Source organism: Filicampus tigris, chromosome 4 (assembly GCF_054856515.1).
Source record: "Filicampus tigris isolate MCC_2025a chromosome 4, RoL_Ftig_1.0, whole genome shotgun sequence".
In the NCBI taxonomy this organism is placed as follows: domain Eukaryota; kingdom Metazoa; phylum Chordata; class Actinopteri; order Syngnathiformes; family Syngnathidae; genus Filicampus; species Filicampus tigris.
In genome coordinates, this window is record NC_141220.1 from 6,832,869 (window position 1) to 6,860,185 (window position 27,317).

The 27,317-nt window shown below is 43.6% G+C and overlaps 1 protein-coding gene and 2 pseudogenes across 3 annotated transcripts in view; all 3 read left to right on the forward strand.

Annotated features, from left to right (window-relative positions):
• The window catches only part of necab2 (N-terminal EF-hand calcium binding protein 2), a 172,427-nt gene that overhangs the window by 82,473 nt on the left and 62,637 nt on the right, over window positions 1-27,317 (forward strand). For all 3 annotated transcript variants that reach the window (XM_086027938.1, XM_086027936.1, XM_086027937.1), the window contains exons 7-8: window positions 308-432; window positions 21,050-21,129. In XM_086027938.1, coding sequence (XP_085884064.1) covers window positions 308-432; window positions 21,050-21,129 — 205 coding nt within the window. The remainder of the gene's footprint in view (window positions 1-307; window positions 433-21,049; window positions 21,130-27,317) is intronic.
• On the forward strand, window positions 6,003-8,749 carry LOC147148336 (uncharacterized; annotated as a pseudogene).
• Window positions 10,925-14,427, forward strand: LOC147148337 (uncharacterized; annotated as a pseudogene).

The following is a 27,317-nucleotide window of genomic DNA, read 5'->3' on the forward strand; positions in this document are numbered from 1 at the left end:
ATACTGTATGTGCCTTGTGATTTTCACTTTATGCAAGCAGTCAAGGGTATACTTTAGCCTCTTGTGCAAAGTGAGCTGAAATAGTCTCCAGCACATCCACAACCCGCATGGGATAAGCGTTAGAAAGTGAATATCTTCTTTCTCATTATCTACTGCATATACTGCACGTACTGTCATTTGAAAAACAAACATGTCCTATGTGGTTTACTCTCATCTGCATGTGAATTGTGTTTCAGGGCACTAAAAATTGGTTTTCCGAATTGACCAAGATGAATACTTTTCAATAATTTGTTCCACTCCATTTCAGTCATATTCCAGCTAAAACGAGCCCCCGGATGGCAGAGAGGCGCCAGGACAATGTTGTTCCTGATTATCCCCCTAACAACAGAATCAGTGCAAGGGAGGCTGTCAGGACCATAAACACTGCCTCAGGTGCCACACACACACACACACACACACACACACACACACGCACCCACATACCCCCCCCCCCCCCCACACACACACACGCATGCATACATACAGTATACACACAGATGCAGCACATACTTATATTTTATGGCTGGACCTATCCATCATCTGCTTGTATGATTACCTTCACACCCACAATCATTAGTTGGAGGATGCTCAACTGACACTCAGCAGTTTATCATCCACTTAACTCAGATGCACACATGGTTTTGTGTCATGGGCCATGTCAGATGACATTACATCATCATCAAGATAAGGATGATCATAACTTCAACATTTTCTTAGTTATATACCACTACTAATACTGATATATACTGTGTAACAATATTGAGTAGGCTTAGTGTGCATTCATTTTTTGCTGTGTGATAACACATTTATGAAGCCCACAATAAACCGCAGAACAAATAAAAAGACACACATCTACTTCCCGATTTATTCCTTTTTGAGAAAGCCTCTGGTGGACAGGGCCATCTGGCCAGGGTGTGCCTCGGTGGCCCTCGCAGTGGCAACAGTCAACCTTCATTGTCTGCTTGTCTACTTGACTGAACATGATTCATTGTGGTAGAGCCAATTATTTGGGTAAATCCGGTTGGTTAACTTCAGTGAATCAAATTATTATGAGTTGAATAATGATGAGGATGTGAGCAGGTTTCAAGAGGTTTCTATGATTGTTCACACCAAGGTTGATTGGTGTTGAAGTTTTATCATTTACCCTTTTTGATAACAAATACAGATTAATCAATCCTGGTAGGATACATACAAGCATACAATATTAGAGACTGCTGACCACAACCTTGGTAGTGGTTGTAACAAATATTGTAGTTATTTTAAGGTGATTCTTTAAAGGAGACTAATTATGAATTTTTCTCCCACAATTTAAAATAGCTCCCACATTTCTCAAGAACACAGGGTTGGCACTACACCAGGGCTAGGGGTATGGGGTTGGAGGGGGGTTGACTGGCTATTGCCCTGTCAGAAATCTTTGTAGCCCCAGTTAAACCTCTCCAGAATTTTATTTGATATTGGAAAATATAGTATTAATTACCAAACGTATCGGTCATGCCCCCCTTCAGCACAGAGAGAAAAACATCCTGGAGCCTTCCCTGTAGGAATATTAAAATCATCATCAAAATACCATAATTGTGGTACCATAGTTTTGTTTTTAGTGTATATATATATATATATATATATATATATATATATATATATATATATATATATATATATATATATATATATATATACACCCCTATATATATAATTTTTGTATGGTATTAGTTTTAGTATTTTAATTTTAATATTATATTTCATAAATTATTCAAAGCAGCTAATTTGAGGGGGCCAGCCCTACAATTCAGCAGGTGTATATCAGCCCCTCAGCCCGCCCTGCATGCTGCCAGTGGCAAGTATGGATTTTGTTATTGTCATAACTAGGAGCTGAGCTACGAGTGGCTGCACTTTGATGCTAAATGTAAACAAGCAACTGCAAATGGCATAGTAAATGTGAGCAGGTACAAGACAGCATTGATTATTTTCCCGTGTGGAAGAAGCATCTAGCTGCTGAATTACACTGTGTCAATTTCTGTGGTGACTGCGTGTGTGCAGCTGACCAATCGCCAGTCAAGAAATGATCCCTCCCCCCCGCACACACACACATAAACGGTGTTCACTTTTGCTCATGTGTGTTTCCAGTGAAACCCATTACAGCTCTGCTTTCCTTTTAGTTTTGACATGATTAGCGCTGAAACGGCTCCTCGAGTAATTCGAGTACCTCGGTTCAAAAAAGGCTTGAGACATTTTTTTCTGCCTCGGGTACCCGCTCATTTACGTACTGTCAGAAAGAAGTCAAGCTAACCACAGCAACAATTGTTCATGCAATACATGACAGTAACATGCTACCAATACAGTAAGACGGCCAACTTCGAAATAAACCTTACCGAATAATATATTGACGTCAATGCCTTGGAGTACTTTTATCTTGACGTTGTTTCCGCCAAAAAAAAAAGAAAATAATTATGCTGATACCATATTGTACACTGCCTGTTGTCAGCCTTTTGCAACATCTCCAGAATTAGCGGCTAACAGATAGCCGCTAAGCAGGCAAGATAGCGAGAGCTGAGGTAAATGACGTAAATGACTCTGCACTCTTTGATGCTGACAGCCTGACACAGTCGTCGTTCCTGTTAATCACTTTTGAACAAACCAACCAGGCTTGATCATGTGTGTTGTTTTAGCCGTCAAAATCACTACTAGGGGTGTGACGTCACTTCGTCTCATGGACCAAAATATGGGGAGAGAGTTGTGTAAAATCGGACTGTTTCTAGAGAGGAAAATAGTGTGCTGCTATTTACATATTCGATTTAAGAATTAAATGTTGATTATGTCGCTGATGGTGTAGTGGTACACTCGGCTGACTTGTGTGCGGGCAGCGTGTAATCGGTTCTCACCCATTGACTGTGTGGGTGTGAATGGTTGTTCATCTCTTTGTGTGCCCTGCGACTGATTGTCAACCAGTTCAGGGTGTAGTCCGCCTTTTGCCTGAAGTCAGCCGGCTGTAGAGTCTACAGCAGGGGTCACCCAGTCCGGTCCTCAAGGGCACCTATCCTGTATGCTTTCCATCCCTCCCTGCTGCAACACACCTGATTGAGATTATCAGCTCATTGGAAGCTTTTCAGAAGCCTGATAACGATACAGATCATTTGAAACAGGTGTGTTGCAGCAGGGAGAGATGGAAAACATGCAGGATAGGTGCCCTTGAGGACCGGACTTGGTGAACCCTGGTCTACAGGATAGGTGTTGAGAATGAATGAATGTTGATTATCTAAAAATGAAAACCAGTTGGTCATTCATTATTAAGTGGAAATGTGTTTTTTTTTTGGTCCTCTGTATTCATAACCAAGCTAAAACATGCCGGTATGTATTATTTGTATTTCTCCGAGTACCCAATTACTTTATAGATTTTTCAGTAGGAGATCCGATTACTGAAATATTCGATAGCTACAGCCCTAGACATGATAATGTGGTATTCCAAAAGGACTTGTCCAAAGCCACAACCAGCTAATTTAACCATACCCCTCCATAAAGCAAGTGCCCTTCAACATTTGATTGCAATTTCACTCGAGAAGGTGGCAAGCTGCCAAATTACTGTATCCTTCAATGAATTAGTGGTGTGGTGCCTGACATGACTTAACAGAAATAACCTCTCCTCCTCCGGATGTTGACTACTTAGAACAAACATTGGAGTATGAGCCGATTATCAGAAGCTAACACTGGTAACAATATAAACTAATGCTTATTTATGCTAACATTGCAGTTCTGGTTACCCTGGCTTTGACATAATGGTGCCTCCGTGTGGTCCTTTGGCTTGACTGTCTATTGTAAGTGGCACTAGAACAGGGCTGGCCAAGTCGGGTCCTCAAGAGCCACAATTCAGCCTGTTTTAGGTTTATTCCTACGGCAACACACCTCTTTCAAAAATTGAAACAGGTTAATGTTTCAACCTAAAACAGGCAGGATTGTGGGTTTTGAGGACTGGATTTGACCACCCCTGCACTAGAACTTCAAACAGTAAGACGATAAAAAGTAGGGCCCGATCAATTAATCGACCTGCCTATTAAACCAGTTGATCATAGCCCTTTAACATTTGCAAACATCATCGGAAAATTAGCCAAAGTGGACTGATGGTTTTTGTCTTTATGTACCCTAACAATTTACAATAATGAACACAGATATCCAATAACACATAATGGTGTACACATTTTACTATATAGTAAACTGTATCACATCATAATTTTGATTCCTTCGATATGTGTACATATATCAATTATATACGGTCATTGGATGGGTCTGTCAATTGATAAGTCATAAACTTTGATTTTTACAAGCAATGTTTGGGTGAGCATTGCAACTCATTTAAGAACTGACTGGGATGTCACTCTTTAATAAACAACCGAAAGTCACAGTTTGTTTATAAACAACAGAGCCGGGCAGCGACCCTCTGTCCCCGATTTCCGTCCTGCATATTCAATCGACCCACGTGGTACCAGTCGTTCGGAGTCAGCCAACCGGCGTCAAGAACGGACTTTACCAATACCGCGTCACATGCAGGTGCGGCACTCCTGACACACTGTTGAGTAAGGAAACATTAAAAAATAAAAGGGTGTGGTGTACCTTGCAGTCCCACAGATGAAATGACATGTGTCCCATATTCTTTTTATTTCACCAATGACAACGCTGTGCGTGTGTGTTATCAGTTGTTTTTGTTTGATATTTTTTCTTTGTTTGGCGATGTGTCTGCTCATCCGACACCTGCGTGTGATGTAAAGATTATTTTATCGACGCCGATTGGCTGTTGCCGGCGAAGGAGGGGCTGAGACGGCGTGGGTCGATTGAATATGCAGGACGGAAATTGGGGACGGAGGGTCGCTGCCCAGCTCTGATAAACAAAAGACAAAAACAAAAAGCAACATAAATCAGACATGAATGTGACAGTTAAACAAGACTCACATTAACAAACACACATATATGACAAGGATCACCATCCTTATAACTTCAATAATTAAATGCATTGCGCCATACAATACATTCTGGGAACCGAATACCTTGACCGTCGATAGCACAGATATGAACAATTGGTAGCAATGATACACCTGTGCCTATGGCGACATTAATACATGTACGTGCAATGTGTTGCAGCATTCCACGTTCGTTGATATCCTGAAAACCAAAGTATTAATAATGCATGTTCAGTATTGATAGCATGCACTTTAAATATTACTGTAAATGACAAGAAAGTAAACTTTATGAAAATCGGTTGGGAAAGGAGTAAGTTATGTGAAGATAAGTGGTTCAGAAAATGGATTGATGGATGATTTTCAATGCATTGCCTTTGATGCGAAATGTTGCTGCCACCAACATCGCTGGTCAGCTTGGTGCCTGTGATTTAGGGTTAGTTCCGCATTGCCGGCAGTAAATCTGATTAATTTCCAGTGAGGGTTTGACTCAGCCAAAGCCTTCTTTTGTAACCAATTGTTTTGATAACCATTATGGACAGAATTTTTAGGCACATTCAAGTGATTTGTTGTGGTAGCCACAGTATTGCATCCCTACTTTTCGCAGATGATATAGTTCTGTTGGCTTCGTCAAGCCGCATTCTCCAACCCTCAATGGAGCGGTTCGCAGCTGAGTGTCAAGCCGTTGCCATGAGAATCAGCACCTCGAAATCTGAGACCGTAGTCCTCAGTCAATAAAGGGTGGAGTACCATCTCCAGATTGGGGGAGTTCCTGTCCCAAATGGAGGTTTTCAGTATCTTGGGGTCTTGTTCACAAGTGAGGGTAGGATAATATAATTTTAAACAGCAACATTTCCAAAACAACAACCCATGCCACCATATTCACTGAAGCAGTGGCATAAGTAGATGATGTCACATGCAGTGTCCCAATTCCCTTTTTTGTGCACTTGTCACCTATGCCCTTGAACCCTTCATGCACTTCGATTACATGTGCACTTCAGCTAAGACCGTAAGGTGCACATGCGGGTATTGGGATTGGGCCTACGTCTCCCGGCTGACCTGGGAACGCTTTGGGATCCCCTTGGAAGAGTTAAAAGAAGTGTCTGGGCTTCCATGTTACTGGTTCCTCAGTGGTCGAAAAGAGGTACAAAATGGATGGATGGATGAAAACTGCCTTTCATAGTGAATTCAGACAATTCATTACTCTGACAAACAAAAGGCTTTGAAAATGATGGAAGTTTGTACTGATTTTAATGTATTTACAGTATATAAACCCTCCTGCCGCTAGCACAGGAGTGTCAAGCTCATTTTTCTCATGGGCCACATCATCGCTATTGCTTCCTTCAGAAGGCTGTTTTAACTGTGAACCCAAATAGATGTATGCTTGCCTCATATTAGCAAACATTATAAACACAACAAATTGATAAATATCTAGTTTTAAAATCACAGACAAGTAAAAACTGTTGTTCAAATGTTATTGCATTTATTTTAAAATGTGCTTTGACAACAAAAAAATCGCCATGTTTTTATAAGACAATGTGCAATTTTTGTATTTTAGCAAGAAACATGTGGCCGATGCACATAATTTACTTTTGTGGGCCACATAAAATTATGTGGCGGGCTAGATCTAGTTGACACGTGTGCCCCTAACATGATGCAGCATTACCCCTTTCCATTTGTTGGGCCATCATTCAACATCCATCAGCGGCCTGGGTACCCGTCCGTCATTCAACAGTCTGTCTTTTTAAAGCTGAGTCGGAATTGTAACCATCGGTCAGTCAGTCAGTTAAGTCCATCAGTTATAGGCCGTCACAAGTCCATCAGTCGGTCACCCCACCCCCAAAAGAACATGTCAACTCAACAGGCATCAGTCAGTGACGGCCCTCTCAGTCCGTCACTTATGGACGTGGTTATTTACATTTATTCTGACAGATGAAAAGCCTCTTCTATGAGTGCTTAGTCCATCAGTTTTGGACATTTTCGGATTGACGGACTGATCTGTCAGTCTGACGTAATGCCCAGAACCAGAGTGCAGAGTTCCCGTGGCTAAATCGAGGATCCGCCAACCGCCGATCCCTGCCTTCATGGATGACCTGACAGTGACCACAGAGTCAGTGCCTGGAGGCAGATGGATCTTAATGGGGGTGGAGATGCTAATGGGATGGGCTTGACGGTCATTCAAGCCATCAAAGTCAAGATCATTGGTCTTGAAGAAAGTTAGAGTAGCAGACAAGTTCCGCTTCTCTATCGCAGGAACACCAATCCCTGCTATCTCTGAGAAGCCGATAAAGAGCCTGGGAAAGTTCTTCGACAGCAGTCTCAGGGATTCAGCCTCAGTCAAGAACACCTGTGAAGAGCTACAGGGACGGCTGAAGGATGTGGACAAGATGGACAAGACAGGAAAATTCAAGGCGTGGGTTTACCAACACGGGACTCTGCCAAGGACATTGTGGCCACTGCTCCTCAACAAGTTCCCAATCACGACCATCACAGATCTGGAAAGGCGAGTCAGCCGCTACTTAAGGAGGTGGTTAGGACTGCCGAGGAGCTTGAGTAACATTGCTCACTATGGAAACACCTGCAAACTGACACTCCACTTGAAATCCATTGAAGAGGAATTCAAGGTCTTGCGCGCAAGGGAAGTACTGCAATTCCGTGAGTTAGCGGACCCACAGGTATCTGGGGTGGTAATAGCAGTTAAGACTGGCAGGAAATGGAGAGCAGAGGCTGTAGTGGAGCAAGCAGAGTCCCGGCTAGCCAAAGAGTCCTGGTGGGAACAGTGGCCAGAGGAAGGACAGGTTAGGAACCATCTCATTCCCCCGGTTTGATAAGGCTCGGGGGGGAAGGAGCAGAGGCAACTAGTCCAGAATGAGGTGAGAGCTGTGGTGGACGAGGAGAGATCCAGCAGAGCAGTGGGAATGATACAGCAAGGTGCCTGGATAAGATGGGAGTAAGTTGCGGAGAGGAAGGTTTCGTGGAATGACCTGTGGCGGGCAGAGCCACTTCCCATCAAGTTCTTAGTTCAGGCAGTCTATGATGTACTTCCCATCGCTCCCAACCTGCACTGCTGGGGTTTGGTCGGCACACCAGCATGCTCCCTGTGTCAGAGAAAGGGGACCCTAGAGCACACCATGAGTTGCTGCCCAAAAGTGCTGGGGGACGGCCGGTACCGGTGGCGCCATGATCAGGTGCTCAAGACCACCGCAGAGCATCTGTAGTGGCGTCGCTAGCTGTCGGAGGTCAAAGCCCATGAAGAAAGCTATCAACGTTGTCAGAGCAGGGGAGAAGCCAAGTACAACACCAAGAGCAACATCAGGGCTTCTATCAATTGCGCAGGATTGTCAGCTGTCAGTGGTCAGCCAACTCAAGTTCCCCCAGCATGTTGCTAGGACCACCCTCAGACCTGGTATCGTTTTGTTGTCAGAGGCAAAAAAGAACGTTGTCATGCTGGAACTCACTGTGCCGTGGGATGAAGGAATAGGGGAGGCCTTTTAACGGAAGAGGGAAAAGTATGATCTTCTATTCAGCGACTGCCACAGACAAGGCTGGAAGGCTACTGTAGGTGCTTGCCAGTGAAGGTAGGGTGCAGAGACTTTGCTGGGCAGTCTCTGTGCAGAGCCTACACTGCACTCGGCATCGCAGGAAAGAAGAAAAGAAGAGCCATCTACAACAACACAGAGGCAGCAGAGAAAGCCTTGACGTGGCTCTGGATAAAAAGGGTAGATCCGTGGTTAAATGCTGCTGGAGCTCAAGCTGAGACGTCATGAACCTCAGTTGGGCCACTTGAGTGAGGGTGTTTGATTTTTGAAAGGCCCAAAACACCCCATGATCTCAGGACTATCACTGATGATGTGCCCCAGCTATGCATCAGATGTTTCACTACAACAGATAACCCAATTCATTAGAGTAAGTTATTTGTCTCAAAAACATGCATCATCTCTTCTTAGTAAGTCAAAGTTTTTAACTTCTTTCTTGAGACCTTGTGCAATTTTGGTGATCAGCATTCGCCTTCTTCAGAGATGTTTGAATTTTACAGCCCTTGACGTGTCAGCAGGAATCCAGCATGCTCAAAGAGCCCAGCAACACTAAAACTGCACAATATCTGAACAAAGTATCTTATGTTTTTTTTCGTTTATTTAATTGTAGTCGTAAATTGTACCATTATTGGGACCCCAATATATTAAAATTAAATTATATAGTCAGTCGGCCAAAAATCACGTGTGTCGTGAGGTCAATCTCGGTTTCATTTTAATATGCGTTTTAGTCGCGGTTAATTGGATCATTGTTTTATTTGCTGCATCACTCACTCATCACTCTTGTTTAATATGGATCGATGAGATGCTTCTTTTATAAAAGACCCCCCCCCACGTGTGTCGTGAGGTCAATCTCGGTTTCATTTTAATATGCACTTTAGACGCGGTTAATTGGATCATTGTTTTATTTGCTGCATCACTCATGACTTTAAATCTGAAAGAAGGCGTATTGAGAAGGCGTTGTAGCCAAAATGAAGATGCATAGTATTGGGCAGGTGTGTTTGCTGGTGTGATGTTTTAAAGGATGGGGCACGATGAGCGCTGACTTTGAAGTACTCGGATGTCGCCGGCTTGGTTTTTTATACTCTTTTAATCAATTCAAGTGTCAAATTACCAATTGAATGTATTTTGTAGGTAGTAATATGTGGACGTGAGGACAACAAGGTATTACACAACTTGAACAAAGCGGTGCCTGGGAACTCAAACGAGCTGATGTTTTTTGGAGGTTAATATCAATAAGTGTTTGCAGTTCCCAGGGCTTTCTTTTCCATGAAAACTGGGTCGAAATGGCTCTTTGAGTGTGAAAGCTTGCCAAGCCTTGATCTAAAGTCAGAAATTACCAGCGTGATTCTACTAAGGGACAAATCCTTCAATTACATGACAGACATTGTCTGTATAGGTTTAGTTCGTATCCACCTACACTGCACTTTGATTTCAAACTCATGATGCTTGTCGTGTACCTCCAAGGTGTTTTAGGTCGGCATGGAATGGTCTTAGTTTTAGTAGGAGCAACTGCATCCAGGACATTTGGGATATTACAGGTATTTTTTTCTAGAAGTTCATCAACAGTCTCTCTTTACAGCTGAACACACATACAATATGTGTTTATTTCTCCTTCCCTTGCTATAAAACATGTATAGTTCATCAACTATGACAGTGTACATATTCATTATGCAGAAAACTAGCGCTTTGGGTTCTGGAAGAAGCATGCAGCATTCATTTTTCAAAATGTACACAGATGGTGGAGAAAATCCTGAGTCAGGAAGATGGCATTAATTCATTGGTATATTCTTCCCAATTCCTTTCTTGTCTTGTTCCTCTTTTTCTGAATTTAAGTATGAGCTATACCGTTATTATTGAGTCAAATATGCATTCCCTCACTGTGTCAGTGATCTCTACTAGTCTTGTTACTTGCACATATACAGTAGAGACCACAGAATGTCATCTTTTTGTGCTTTGGTCGGGAGAAAGATAAACATGCAAGGCAGTGGAATTGCAGTAGACGGGGGATGAATTGGTTAAGGATCAAAAGATGAGTACGAAAGTGGGGGAAAGAGAATCGAAGAGCTAAAAATATCCCCCGCTGACTCCAGGCTGAGCAGCCCCTCACTGTATTATATTTCTGTTCTATGCTTACTGCAACTCTCCATTGTATTTTTTAAATCAGCTGCATTTAATTGTCCAGGGTTTGCCCAGCACATGGGGGACAAAAGTCCTGCTTGGACATGCCTGTCCGCATGTGTGTGTGTTCACATACATGCTGAATGTTATAATTAGTTATGTTAGCATGAGTAAAAACGGTGTTGTAATCATGCTTGGGCACACTTCAGGCTTAAAGCAAATATTGCCTTATGTTATTCACTACATTTTTATGAAGTACAGATTTTTGTAGACAGTGCAATGTAGCAAATGAAGCCCAAGAGGTAAACCACAGCACTCCAAGCATATTAGAGGTATAGGAGTTGCACCAGATCAACTGTTATACAACTGAAGCTGCTCCACAGACCAGAGGAGTTGTCTGTACTGGTGCACACATTGTTCATACCGTCACCAGGCAAAAATCAATATGCATACAGTGAGGCGGCTGATATTGGTGGAGAACTACTGGCAATGTAATCAACTGTTTGTAGGCAGAGTGCAGTATTCAGCCATCAGAGGGCCACTGAACAGGTTCATGTGATTATAAAAATGGAGTAGAATAAGATTACTTCTACTCACTGAAATGCAACCGGTGTGTAATTGGGTCTTTATTCATGGTAGTGTGAATACATTCTTAAATGAAAAAAAATCTCAGAACCAATGCATGCTGTTCGTAGTAAAAATAGGTACAACAAGGAATTATATTCTTATTTTGCTATTTTCCGGTACACAAAGCACAGATAAAGATCAATGAAGGAATATGAAAAGAATAGTACTGACTTTAAGCCCGAGAAATTCAGATCCTTAGTCTTAAAGAAGGGAAACGTCTCTGATCAGTTCCACTTCATACTGGGAGACAAGAATTCCATCAGTGTCAGAAAAGCCAGTGAAGAGGCTGGGCAAGCTCTTTACTGGCAACCTGAAGGACACCATTGATGACCTCAACACGTGGCTCTCTGTTGTGGACAAGTCAGGACTTCTTGGAAAGTTCAAGGCCTGGATTTACCAGTATGGTATCCTCCCTCATCTCCTCTGGCTACTTCTAGCTTATGAAGTCCAAATTACCACCATGGAGGGCTTTGAGAAGAAGGTCAGCCGATTCCTGGCTGCTTCCGGCGAGGACTCAGCGCAGGGGGCTGCTTCCGGCGAGGGCTCGGCGCAGGAGGCTGCTGCTGGCGAGGGCTCGGCGCAGGAGGCTGCTGCTGGCGAGGGGCCGGCATGGCAACCTGACGCTGGCGAGGGGCCGGCGCGGCGACCTGACGCTGGCGAGGGGCCGGTGCGGGATCGGGAAGCTGCACCTCAGCCTGCCGCCACAAAGGTTGAGGAGGAGGACAAGAAACACGGGGTGCCAAGACTACAGGTATCGGGGAACATGGACTACATAAGACTGCTGATTTGGGACGAGCTGTGGAAACAGACTGTGGCCGAGGTGACAAAGATGGCGGTGAACGAGGTGGCTCGGGGTGCAGAAGAGAGCAGTGTTTACAAAAAGGAGTTGAGCCCCTACCTGGGCGCCGTCGCTGGCTACCCTGTGGAGGCCCACGGTAGATGGCCAATCGAGTGCCCAAGTAAGGATTCGATGAGGGTAATTCGGGGACGGACTCGTCGGGAAAAGACTGTGACAAAAGCTGACTGGGGGACGGGAAACAAAAATCGGTGTCTGGGTCAGGTTCTAAATCAAAATCGGAGTCTAAGCAAAACATGGGGGAATAGAATAGTGGGATAATTAAACATACTGTGAACAATGACCAAATGGGGAAACAGACGACAAGAAAAAACGGGTTCCTACACAAAGGGTTTGGGGTTGGCTGGCAGGCTGAGTGGGGCTGCTTACAAGTTGGTGGTGTGAAGTCCGTCTATGCCCACCTCTGGCTGGGTCCGCTGTAGGTCGGGTCATTCTGTCACGAAATATGATTTGGCGTGGAGGAGGACCCAAATGCAGGGAGGCGAAGCAGGAGGACAGTTCAAGAGATTTAAAAAAAAAAAAGAAATGAAATACCATTGACAGAATACTGTGGCTTGGCATGGTAATGAGTCTTGACTTGGTGACGGGGTTCAGCTTGGCATGACAAAGAAACAGGGCAGCAAGGGGCGGCACGGTGGTCGATTGGTTAGCACGTTGGCCTCACAGTTCAGAGGTCGTGGGTTCGATCCCGGCTCCGGCCTCCCTGTGTGGAGCTGATGGTTGTTCAATTGAGTCTCTTGGCCACCTTCAAAATAATATGGCAGCACAATTAACAGACAAATATGGACACAAAACTATTACAATTAAAATACTCAAGTCCATGTCCTGTCACATGAAATACAACTATTAACCCATCTCTTTTAACACTAGAAAGTCTAAGGTTTTCTTTGGGTTTTTGGTTTTTGTTGCTCATAACATTTTTATATTTCATTGCTCACATTTCGAAAATATGATCACCGTACAGATGAGAAGACTTCACCACCGCCACCACCAGAAAAGAGAGATTGACTGGAGACACACACTGGGCCAACAGAGAAGGAAAAAGATGGCACTGTGTGGCATGAAGAACAAGTCTGAAGGCCTGTCCATCACAGCCCAATCGAATATTACACCGCAGATGGAGAGCCAACTGCTTTGGTCAGAAGGACGATGTTGAGTTGTTTACAGAGATTCTTCTGTTTCATCTCGCTTGACATGCTTAGAACTAGCCAGGAGTGGACTGTTTAGCAGGGATGCCAGAGACAGCATGGCAGTTGGTTTATGTCACTCCCTGAACTAAGGACGCACGCAGCGAGCGAGCTGCTACTGACAAGTTTGCTGCAGTCTCCGATGTTTGGCAGTGTTTTGTTGTCAATTGCATCACATCTTACCTGCCTGGGTTGGCAGGTACATCACCATTGATGAGCAACTTTTTCCAACGAAGATTTGCAGCTGTTTCGTGCAGTACTTTGCAACGAAACCCGACATGTTTGGCATCAAGTTCTGGGTAGCATGTGACTTGAAATCCAAGTACGTGTGTAATATTGTACTATATCTTGGCAAAGGCCCCAATCGTCCCAAAGGAGAGAGGCTATCTGAAAATGTGGTGATGTAGCTAATGGAATCTTTCATGGACAAAGGAATAATCGTTACCACAGACAACTTCTTCACATCATTGTCACTTGCGCGACGACTACTCAGCCAGAAGACCACACCCCTTGGCACAGTTAACAAGATTTGCAGAGAGTTTCCAGAATCAGCCAAAACGACTTTGGACCGCAATGAATTCAGCACCCAGGTGTGTTGTAGATATTTTCTATGATGTAGTGCCAGGATTTGTTTTTTCTTGTTTTGAACCTAGGGCTAGAGTGTCATCATGGTGTATGTGAAAATGCGACCATAATAGCATTTAATATAGTCTTATTCATCAAGTATTTTCAATCTCTAGTGTCACACTGAGAGTTTATGCGCCCAAACAGAGGAAGCCCGTCTGAATCCTCAGTAGCATCCACAGCATGGTTGAGACTGGGGATACCCAGAAAAGAAAGCCAAACACAGTCACAGACTACAGACTACAACACCAGGAAGTGCGGTGTAGATGTTATGGACCAGGTGCAAGAATATTCCTGTGCACTCAGGAACACGGTGATTGCCAGTTGCTGTGTTTTGAAACATGATCGACATTACCACACTGAAAGCCCATGTGCTTTATCAGGAATGTACTGAAGTGAAGGAGAGACGGGTGCACTTCCTTGTGGATCTTGCAAGCGAGCTTGCCCAGTCACATGTGGAAGCCAAGAAGGCAAATAAGGACAAGTTACTTCACTAGCAACCTCCCACACCTGGTGAAGAGAAAAGGGCAATGTGCCGAATGAACTGTTGGTACAAGAACAATCATGCCACTGTGCGTTGTTGATTGTTACAAGTACTCATGTGGCAAATGAGGAAAGGAGATGGAGTGACAATGCCAATTATATTCAGACAACATCCATGATTCTTGCTAAAATCTGTGCTGAAATTTCAAATTGTGGTAAATAAAAACATTGCAATACTGTAAGCATGTTCTCTTTTCCAAACCCATTTTCACAATAGTTGAACGAACTTGACTTCAGATTATAAAATGACAGTATGTACCCACCGAGCACCAGACATCTTCTGGACGTTGGATTTTGGGCTAAATCTGGTCGGTCCGTCTTAGACTTGATTTAGCCCAGAAATAGTCGTTGAAAATTGGTCTGTGTTTGGGTCATCCAAATGTGTCCAAAATTTAGTCCAAAAATAGTAGTTAAAAACTGGGTTGTGTTATAACCCCTCTAACATAGTCCAAATTTAGCCCATAAATAGTCGTTTAAATTTGGATTGTGTTTAACCCAACCAATGTGGTCCAAATTTAGTCCAAAAAAAGTTGTTGATAATTGTGTTGTGTTACCCGTCTTTGTTGTTCTATTATTGTTTTTTTTTAATATGTAAAGTCCTTTGTTACAGTTGCAGCTGTTGTGAAATGTGCTATATAAATAAAGTTGTATTGCTTTTAATGCTGCACGATGCTAACAAACTATCATCTCGAAAACGTCTTTTTTCTTTGCTATCATAATTGGCATTTATTAATGATATTTAAAATATATGTCACTCCTGTGCACCACTTTGAATGGGGATGGACTTTCTGGCTGGCAACCAATCAGAGTGATTGTCACTGACACACTTTGCAGACTGACGTTGGTGTTTTATTCATTCAATTCATATCTAAAAAGTACCATCCATCCATCCATTATCTCCCGCTTATCCGAAGTCGGGTCGCGGAGGCAGCAGCTTCAGCAGGGAAGCCCAGACTTCCCTCTCCCCAGCAACATATTCCAGCTCTTCCGTAAGGATCCCAAGGCGTTCCCAGGCAAGCCGGGAGACATAGTCTCTCCAGCGTGTTCTGGGTCGTCCTTGGGGTCTCCTGCCGGTGGGACATGCCCGGAACACCTCACCAGGGAGGCGTCCAGGAGGCATCCTAATCAGATGCCCAAGCCACCTCAACTGGCTCCTCTCAACGCGGAGGAGCAGCGGCTCGACTCTGAGTCCCTCCCGGATGGCCGAACTTCTCACCCTATCTCTAAGGGAGAGCCCGGACACCCTGCGAAGGAAACCCATTTCGACAGCTTGTATCCAAAATCTTGTTCTTTCGGTCATGACCCACAGCTCATGACCATAGGTGAGAGTAGAAGCGTAGATCGACCGGTAGATTGAGAGCTTCGCCTTTTGGCTGGGCTCCTTCTTCACCACGACAGACCGATACAGGGTCCGCATCACAGCAGACGCTGCACCGATCTGCCTGTCAATCTCCCGTTCCATCTTACCCTCACTCGTGAACAAGACCCCAAGATACTTGAACTCCTCCACTTGGGGCAGAATCCCATCCCCGACCCAGAGAGGGCACGCCACCCTTTTCCGACTGAGGACCATGGTCTCAGATTTGGAGGTGCTGATTTTCATTCCGACCGTTTCACACTCGGCTGCGAACCGCTCCAGCGAGAGTTGGAGATCGCGGCTTGAAGAAGCCAACAGTACCACATCATCTGCAAAAAGCAGAGATGCAATACTGAGGCCACCAAACCGGACCCCCTCAACACCTCGGCTGCGCCTAGAAATTCTGTCCATAAAAGTTATGAACAGAATCGGTGACAAAGGGCAGCCTTGGCGGAGTCCAACCCCCACTGGAAACGAATCCGACTTACTGCCGGCAATGCGGACCAAACTCTGACATCGGTGGTACAGGGACTGGACAGCCCTTATCAGGGGGCTCGGTACCCCGTACTCCCGAAGCACCCCCCACAGAACTCCCCGAGGGACACATGTAGACTGGTTGGGCGAACTCCCATGCAACCTCGAGGACCCTGCTGAGGGTGTAGAGCTGGTCCACTGTTCCACGGCCGGGACGAAAACCACATTGCTCCTCCTGAATCCGGGATTCGACCTTCCGACGGACCCTCCTCTCCAGCACCCCTGAATAGACCTTGCCGGGGAGGCTGAAGCGTGTGATCCCTCTGCAATTGGAGCACACCCTCCGGTCCCCCTTCTTAAAAAGGGGGACCACCACCACCCCGGTCTGCCAATCCAGAGGCACTGTCCCCGATGTCCACGCGATGTTGTAGAGACGTGTCAACCATGACAGCCCCTCAACATCCAGAGCCTTTATGAACTCCAGGCGGATCTCATGCCTGTGCTTCGACCAAATCCACCTGCGCCACAACTTAGACCTGCTTTAGTTGGTCTAAGGCACGGGTGGGCAATTCCGGCCCTCGAAGGCCGGTCTCCTGCAAGTTTTCTATGTCACCCTGGTTCAACCCACCTGATTCAAATGATCAGGATCGTTATCCAGCTTCTGCAGACCTTGCTGACTATATTATCATTTGAATCAGGTGGGTTCCAGCAGGGAGAGATGGAAAACAGGCAGGATACTGGCCCTCGAGGGCCAGAATTGCCCACCCCTGGTCTAAGGTATAATCTACTTTCTGTCAATAATTGTCAGATACGCCAGGGCATGCAATAGAATACACCCTCGGTCCGCCAAAACACCCAGCATGAAGTAGCGCAGTCTGCCAAGTTCCCAAACACAGGAATGGAGACTTGCCCCGGTATGAAAATGAAAATGTGCCATTTTTTATGCTGAATGCACATGTGCCTGCCAACGAAAATAGAGCCTCCACTGTTAAATGTGTGAGATGAGCTACTCACACACTCCTACAATGTTCTTAAAATGTGTAAATGCCATACAAATCATATTTATTATAATACAGATTCAAGGAGTTTTCTTAACGTTTACCATATTGCAGCCCTTGTAAACTCATTTCCAGACCTGCCTAATATAAAAAATAGAAGGTCCACAGCTGCACTTAGGAGCCAGCTAATTTGACTTGGACTGATGTTAACATCAAACAGCTGGCTGGCACACAATAAAAATATTAAATAGGGTGAATCTGGTACAACGAAAAGTATGTTTTAATTGAGGAGAAAGTCAATAGGTGCCTGCTCCTCTCAGCCATCTGCTCATTTTGAAATCTGTAATTTCTGATTTGCTTTTATAATTGAGCAGGGCACTTATTTGCAAAGTCCATCAAAATGACCACTGGGCTTTAATGTCCAAAAGCCTCCATGGTTACAGGCCCTGGTTTAATTGACATGTTTCTGTGTGTGTTGGTGTGGAGGAAGGTAGCAGCTAATTGACTGGCTGTTAAAGCTTTTAATGAAGAGTGGGCAGTCAGCTCTCCAATTAGCTGCAGGGAGCCATCAGGGGGAAGAAAGTGGAAGGATGCTCAGGAGAGAGTATGAGGTGGGGGTGGGAGTGGGTGATGAGTGCAAAGAAAGGAACACAAGCACACTGCAGTCAGAAGTGGCGGAACTTACTCCAAAGGGGTGCAATGATTTATGATGTTTTCTCAGTTTATTTGGGCTCCTGCCATTCATGGAAAACTGAACATTAGCCTTGTGTTTGTATTGGATTAAGTTAAACTTTGTTGTCATTACAGTTGTCAGAAGTACAAGGTAATGAAATATACATTGCCTCTAACCAGACGTGCATGAGCAGCAATTTGATAGCATGTACAGTATATAAAGCGTGTAAGGCCTGAGATAATATATACAGTTGATTGAATAAGTAGTCTACCCACTCTTGTTAAAATCTGAGGTTTTTTTCATTAAAAAAATGACGCCAAGATAAATCATATGAAAATTAATTCCACTATAAATGTGTCTTATAAACTGTACAAATTAATTGCAAAAAAATATATATTTATGAGAGAGGAAGTAAAAACAAACAACTGAGATTCCGTGGCAGGGTTGCACATGTGTGCACACCCTATTATAAAATGAATGTAGTTGAGTTCAGAATTAACCAATCACACTCAAAATAATAGTAAAGGGGAGTAACCACCTAAAGTCATGTCAAATTTATTTATATAGCCCTTAATCACAAAAGAGCCTCAAAAAGCTTCCTGTGCCCACAGTTAACAGATATTAATAACATCCCCTCATCTTTACCCCACGGCAGAGCAAGGGAAAAAAAGAATTTTAAAAAAGACCTGGGAAAAAAAAAGAAACCTTGAGAAGGGGCCGCAGATGGGGGAACCCCCTTCCAGGTAGGAGTAGAAATAAATTCCAAACACTTCTTATACACTCTGTTGGAGTTTTGTGGGTCTCGAGTCCATAAGCCCAATTAGCAATTTACAAAACAACTACTTACTCAATGCGTGTTCGTTTAATCGTTCAAGATGGTATCCAATATAAATAAAGACTCACACAAATCGATTGAATTTTGAGTTTTCTTTACCATCTCTGAAGTTCAGGAATCATACAATGATCAGATCTGGGCAGCTTTTCCATCCTCCTATGCTCTCACCCGAGATGGGCGAGGGCAGAAAAGGGGTGAGGTCTAACATGCAGCCCTCACATTTATACTGTCTTCAAAATCTAAACATAATGTGGGTTGGTCTCCTCCCTGGCTGGCCCTGCCTATGGGGCTGATCTTCACCAGCTGGTCCCGTGCTCACATCAGGGCATGCTGACTTTGAACTGATTATGTGATGTGTAACTCCCAATTTGGTTTTTGGTTAACCTGTTTGCTAATATAAAGCCATTCTTATAGATTCAGATCCTTCAACACTATGGAGATAATATAAGAAACATCCATCCATCCATTACTTATACCGCTTGTCCTCACAAGGGTCGCAGGGCACACAGAGACAAACATCCGCACTCACAATCACACCTAGGGGCAATTTAGAGAGTCCAATCAACTTACCATGCATGTTTTTGGAATGTGGGAGGAAACCGGAGTACCTGGAGAAAACCCACGCAGGCACGGGGAGAACATGCAAACTCCACACAGGGAGGCCGGAGCCGGGATCGAACCCACGACCTCTGGACTGTGAGGCGGACGTGCTAACCAGTCGACCGCCGTGCCGCCCAATATATAAGAAAAGTTTATAATAAAAATTTGAATGTAACATAGATAGATTCATTGCGAACAGTCAAGGGTGGCAACTGGGGGTCAAGGCATTAGGTTTTTTTGGCATTTGTAAAACCGCCTATGAATTTCACATTACCGTTACATTTTATTAGAGGTTGACATTTTTTCAGGAATCCTGTGGGATTTCCAAAGGATTGGGAGTCAATTTTACCTTTCCTTACGGGAGCAGACAGGAGCGGGATTATCCAGATGGGGAATAAAAACTCAGACAGATGCGCAGACATTTTCAATGTAGCTGACCTCCAAACTTGGAGCAGTATAGGAGGCGGGAGTCATTCTGATCGGAAGCAGGAGTAAGAGTTGTTTTCACCTGGAGCGGGACGGGAAATGATTTTTTACTATTGTTGGGCACTGGGACGAACTCAGAAATGAGAATCTACTCCCGTGTCACTTTCTACTTTTTATAAACTTGGTCCCCATCCCTCCAAATTCCATAATCCCATCTGCACCCATGATCATGAGTGATGTATAGTATAATAGATATGCAACATCTAGGGGTTTATTATGTATTAATAAAATTGTATTAATGTACAGTGCAATTTGCAAGAAATGCATTAGAGGATCGTTTAAGAAAAGCATTATAAAAGCCCGCTCATTGAAGAAATTATGAATATTTTATGACCTAAAACAGCAAAATATTTATGAGACCTATTAATCTTGAAAAGAAATCACTACTAATTATTAAATGTAAGATGTACGTGTATGTTAGAGAGAAATAAACATTGGTCTCATCACACTGGTGGCTGATTGAATATTTTGAATTAATAGTTCTATCACTCCATCTGACACAGAGATTTTTTTTGTGAGAAACAATTTTCACATTTTGTGTGGTTCCTTAGTAATGGTCTTGAAATGTTATTTTCTGTGCAATTGGGATCTTTAGTAAATTCATCACATCACCTCATCTAACTTGAAGTGGCCATATTAGAAGGACATAAAACCTAACCATTGACTCAAAATTCAATTAATCAAAGCTGAAGCTATTACTCTTTCAGTATACAGTACATTTTTACAGTATACTGTTCTGTTTTTACAGTTTTTGTTGTGCAGTGATTTAAAATTGCATTGCATTATACAACTAGATGTCTCTACAGTGTTGACCCTCTCATAAGGTTACATACAGTCCCAGAATTTGTGAAATATACAACTATATCTCCAAACGCAACACCAAAGCACGTTTTTTTTTTTTTTTTTTACATCAGCAAGCAACTGAAATTGTTTAACTAATGCCGATGCAAATGAAACATCAGAAAGGATGCGGTGGTTGTAATTAACTTGTCACAAATGCATTCGCAGTATGCATTAAATGACTGATTTATGCTTCAATAAATTGAGAGGGCAATAAAATGCAAGAGTGCAGTTTATCTCCAAAGCTGTAGGAATAATCTATAAATAAGTGTTCAAGTATATATTTTTTCATACATGCGTGTATGTTGTGCAGGTGCTGTGGAGGTAAGAAAAGAGGGTCTAGAGGCTCAAATCAATCGCCTGTCTGAACTCATCGGACGACTGGAGAATAAAGTAAGAACCCATCCAAACATGCACATACTGTACATGTCTGTGTCTGCCCTCATCCTGCAATTGATACTCCTCATGCTCCTGTGCTTCACTCACTCTTAAGGCCGTGATAGACCAAACCGACGTCGGAGGTCATGAAGCGTTGTGGCGTCTGAATGCGCCGTCTGTTTGGTGTAGTGGCCACCGTCGTAGTGTCGTGGGCACCGTCGTAGTGTCGTAACCCGTCTATAAGCGTCTTGGGGGTGTTTACCTATGTAGAATCGACGTCGCCGGTCGTGACATTTGGTCACTCCAATTGGCTGTTAGCTAGCAAATCAGCGCTCAGAGCACCAACGGGAAGTGACAAATGCGGAAAAACAGTGAGCACGCCTTCGCTGCCTTAATCTTCTTACAAGTACAAGAGCGAGGGATGCCAATTTAAGTATTTTACAATACCGTGTCAAGAACATGATGGTTTACTTCACGTGGGAGTTCATTGTAAGCGAAGAATATAGCTGAATGCATTGTTTACGTTTTTAAAATCCGCCCCCGACCAACAGCTTTCCGGTTGGATTTTTCTAACCATGAGAAATGGTGACTACCGCCACCAATGGTATGGAAGCGTATTGCATCTCACACATGCCCGGAAAGTACTTTAATGGTCACCGTCGCTGTCTGTCGTTGCGGTGTATTCCTCCAGCATGACTTGCCGACAGCCGGGCCAAACGCCGCAGGGGGTAAGCATCTGTCACTGTTGGCCAGCGTCTTTTTGGTCCATCTAGGCCTTTAGTGTCCACAAACTGACGTGCCCCGGCAGTAACGTGAAATCTGACGTCATCCATTTTTAGCCATTCTGTTGCATCTTGCTGCTCCTCACTGAAGCTGAATAAATGTATGTTTATTTATCAGTTGCAAGAAGAGTAAAAAATGTACAACTTTGAGGAGGGTCGAAGCAGGTTTGATCACTAATGAAGGAGGAGGGAGAAGGCTGTTTGGTCCAGTAGAGAACATGTTAAGCCTAATGGATCCCCAGCAGACTCAGCTGTTTCTAAACGAGTGAACCACAACACCAGAAGGAGCTATGAATAACTAAAAGCAATGTCCGGTTCTGGAAGCAGTGACAAAGGAGACAAATCACTCAAAACAAAGTGTGGTAATGTGCAGCAGTGTTTCCCAACCAGGCATTCGTGTATCCTAGGGGTTCGCAAGCACTTTGCAGGGAAATGTTTAATATTTTGTTTCCAAGATGATCAGTGAATTATATGTTAAAATTAAGGAGATGTTCGGGGTGGATAAAACCAGAATGTTGCGCACACTGATGTACAGGATTTCACTGTTCATTGTTCTCATTACATTGGTTTGAGCACCCACGTGTTGATCCATGATTGCCGTTTATTTGAAACCTTTAGGCCTTGACTTGTTGAATAATCACCTGCGACTCTGGAGGCTCCAGAGAGCCTATACTGCTCTTTCGTACCTAATTGGGAACATTATGTGGTCCAAATAGCACTCTTCTTCTCTCCTGAGATGGGATTTCCATTATTGTGATGCCATGACATGTTGCAGTCGTGACAAAGCTAAAACCACACTAATTTATCTGATTCAAGTGTCTCCCAAGTGTAAAGAAAATTGTTGGTCTGTCAGTCAGACATTAAAACCTTTGGGTCACAGTTGCTGGAAACCTTTTTTTTTTAATTAGGACAACAACCTACTACTGTACTACAACTACTACTGTGGATAGGAAAATTATATAGTGCTCTCTTCCAGTCTGATTTACCTCCTTTTTTGCAGTCTTTCTTTGCACTTACAAAAATAGTTGTCGTTTAATTTACTTCATTGAACACTTAAAAAAACCAAAAATATTGCATTTCAGTCGATGTTGTAATGTAGACAGAATATTTTGCATTGTCATCTAAGGCTGCCCCAAAGGTCATTGACATAATTGGCATATGGCAGTGATAGCCATTGACTGCTTGAACAACACATTCGGGTCTGATGGCACCCTGGCAAAACCCTGTAAAGGGAACTTAGAGAAATTGGACTTGGAAATATTGTGTTTCTAAAGTATTATCCAATATTTGCTGGTACATATGCAGCTCTGGCAAAAGTGCCTCACTAAAAGACCATGACTTCTCAGCCTGTAGTATTACTGTATGAGCAGAAATGGAACCACGGTATCGTTGATTGAAACTTGAGTTAACTTGGTGAAATGTGTCTGAGACGCACATCCAAAGCTATGCACGTTGGCACACTTCTCCAACACACAGCAAGTCTTGATTAAACAGCAGTGTTTGACAATTGTGTTATCACTACAGGATAAACACGCATTTTCTGGCTAGAGTAAAGATACAGTATGATAAATGATGTAATTTGATGTGATGTGAACCTAATGGCTCACATCTTTTTTCCGGCATGTGTAAAGACACTCCCCACAGAAGAGCCTTTATACCTTTACTTGGCATATTAGTGTTAAATTCATTTTATTATGCATGGTGGTGAATGTCTGTTGAATATTTAATGTCCCTCTGCACTGACTTGGAGCTGCAGAAAATGGAAGCTTAAGCCAAACTTATGCATGTCCCTGCAAGACACTAATAAGACTCATTCTAACAACATCTGGCATAGTCTTATCGTTTTCGTGTTCAACAATATTTGTACAAGCAATGCACACAACTTTGACTATCAGTGTAGGCACCAAAAGAAGTGCCAACCCAGCATGGGAGATTTCCAGGCTTGTCTATCCACTACTCAACAGAGCTAGGCATTCCGTCTACATGTGACAGACCACTCCATCTATCCGCCTAAGACGGACGCCCATTTTGCTGATGGTTAACAAATGACGGGAACATTTTTTAAATAGACAAAGCATAGTCGGAAGCCCATGTATTTAATCCGTCTTTCGTCTGTAGTCCGTCTTTAGTCTATTTTTCACGGCAAGGCTTCGATGGCCACTGCGAGGAATAATAGTGAGTTGTTGTTGCTTGGGGGACAGATTTGAGGGATGGACCAGGCTCTGAACAGTCTTCCATGGTGCAGTGAGTCACTCTTTCTGTTCAAATTCAATGAGCACTCCGCTTGTCTGACTGAAATCTGGAAATGTTGTTGTGTGCCTTCGCTGAGCCGCTTGTCTGACTCTGAGCTAGAGATGGGTGTAGCGATATATCGATACTCACATGCTACTCATTTGGTCAACCCAAACATATTTTTTTCAAGAATATGTTCTATGCAAGCCCACTAGTTGAAACAAGGTATTCTGATAAATACAGCATTTGTGGAATAAGAGTTAATCCATCCGTTTTACCCATCTCCGGGGGCGGCCATTTTGTCACTTCTGTCGACTGAAAATGACATGTTGACCTGTTTTCTGAAGGTGAGCCGTGATTGGTCGTTACCTGAGCCCTGAATGGTTTTATGTCATTTTCAGTAGACAGAAGTGACAAAATGGCCGCCCCCTGAGATGGCTCAAAAGGGGTGGATTTTGCTGCTTAAAGGTCAGGGTGCAAACATTTTTCAGAGTCTGTTAAAATTCATATTCTCATTGCTAATAGGTTTTATAATACATACAAGTCACTTCCTGCAAGTTGTCAACCACAGATCGATTGGAAAATGGGTTTTACTTACTCATTCCGAGTGTTTCCGAACATCATGGAAGCTTGAGGAATCGTGGCTGTAGCCACCGGATGTGACGTAGATATAGCTAAACCGCTCGCTATACCATAGACCAAGGGTAGGCAATTCCGGTATCCTGCATGTTTTCTATGTCACCCTGGTGCAACCCACCCGATTCAAATGATCAGGATCGTCATCCATCTTCTGCAGACCTTGCTGATTATACTATCATTTGAATCAGGTGTGTTCCAGCAAGGAGAGATGGGAAAACAGGCAGGATACCAGCCCTTGAGAGTCGGAATTGCCCACCCCTGCCATAGACTGTACAATTTCCATGCGCTACAAACACAGCACATTCAATGGCGAGCGATGTTTTGGAATGAGAGGATTTTGAAATACACAAGCTGACAGAAGGGGGCATTATTAGACCGTTGATGATTAGTAGTCACTGAATCTGTCTTGGCTCCCATCCTGTTCACCCTCTACACCTCGGACTTCAACTACAGCACCCCTACCTGCCAACTGCAGAAGTTCTCTGACGACTCTGCGATTGTCGGCTTCATCACAGGCGGAGATGATCAGAGTACAGAGAACTTACTCAGGGTTTTGTGGACTGGTGCCAGCAGACCGCCTCCTGATCAATGCGGGGAAATCCAAAGAAATGGTGGAGAATTTCGGTAGGCGCCATCACACTGCACTTGCACCAGTGAATATCCGGGGAACAGATGTTGAGAGAGTCTCAACTTACAAGTACCTGGGTGTTCATCTGAACAATAAACTGGACTGGAGCGACAACACAGAGGCCCTCTATAGGAAGAGTCAGAGCATACTCTTCCTACTCAGGAGACTGAGGTCTTTTGGGGTTCAGGGGACACTCCTCAGGAACTTTTATGACTCGGTGGCTGCATCGGTCATTTTCCAGGGAGTGGCCACCTGGGCAGGTGGCGTCTCGGCCCGCGACAAGAAGCGGCTGGACAAACTCGTCAGGAGGGCCGGCTCTGTCCTGGGCTGCTCCCTGGATTCTGTGGGGGACAGGAGGATGATGGCCAAGCTGTCATCAATGCTGGACAACCCGGCCCACCCCCTCCAGGGCACCCTAACAGCACTCCACAGCTCCTTCAGTGACAGACTGTTACACCCTCGTTGTGCAAAGGAGAGATTCCGCTGCTCCTTCTTGCCTGCTGCTGTCAGACTCTTTAACAATAACATTGTGTAGTCTCTACAAACTGGCGGACATTAGTGCAATTGTGCAGTCCGGCACCTGAGCTTATATCGTGCAATACTCAACATTCCCCACTACTATTAGTCTCGTTTTATTTTTATCCAACGCTGTTCCTTACATTTGACTGCAGTACTGCAGCACTGTCACTTAGAGTATTTTTCCTCTGTACTATGTACAGGCTAAAATGAGTGTTCCTCATACTTTTTATGTAGATGTATGTTGGTGTGTATATACACATAGTTACTGCGTATATTTAAATAGGTTTGATCCTGAATGTTTGCCGTTAATGTTATACATTAATGGCTACATTATGCCGCCGTCCCTGTGTGACCTATATCTTTGCTGCTGTAACACTGAAAATTTCCCCACTGTGGGATCAATAAAGGCCTTCTTATTCTTATTCTTAACAAGTATCGATACCAACTTAAAAAAAAAAAAAGGGAGCGCACGCATCATTTTCAATAGTTTTTGGTAGTTTACTTTGCAGAACCCCCCCATATCTATTGGAAGATTAGACTGGTCCGAGTCACATGGCCAGGAAATGAGACGTGACATGGAGTCAAATGCGCGGTTTCATATACAGGACAGAGAAGAGACGTGTCAGGCATGGCAGAGAGGAAGTGAAGTGTGGCGTGTTTTTTTGTTTACCCGTCGATAAAGTTAGTGCAAGGGCCAGCATGTGATAAACATGTTGCATACTGCGGCAACAAAAGTAATTTACAGAAGCATTTAAAGACAGCACATCCCAAGATCCAGAGTGAGCTTGAAGAACACCAGTCTCTTGCACAATCCGCTGTCCGGCAAAAGATCGACCCTGTTTGAGAGTTTGCCAAGTCCATCTGTCCAACTGTTACCTTTGCTAGTGCAGTAATATGGACAATGCCTCTTTTGTCTCTTCCTGAGTCCTTAAATATTATGACCACAATCATGTCACACACATACTCAGGCAAAAATGATAATAGTCGTTGACGCAAAATGTACAGTTTTTGTTGAATACGCATGTATTTTCAGGTGTCTTAAAGCTTGATCAAGCCAACTTGAAAAAAAAAACATTTTATTATGTGGATAAGTAGCAAATATCAATCAATCAATCAATCACATTTTATTTATATAGCACTTTTCATACATAAAAATGCAACTCAAAGTGCTTTAAAACATTCAAAGCAAAACATAGAATTATCTTCAATCAAAAGAAAAGATAAATTATTTAAAAGTTGTTGAAAGCCAAACTAAAAAGGTGTGTCTTGAGCTTCCTCTTAAAAATATCAACAGTCTCTGCAGACCTGACATCCTCTGGCAGGCTATTCCAAAGGTGAGGACCGAAATGGCTGAATGCAGCCTCGCCATGCATTTTGGTCCTCACCCTTGGAATAAATAAAAG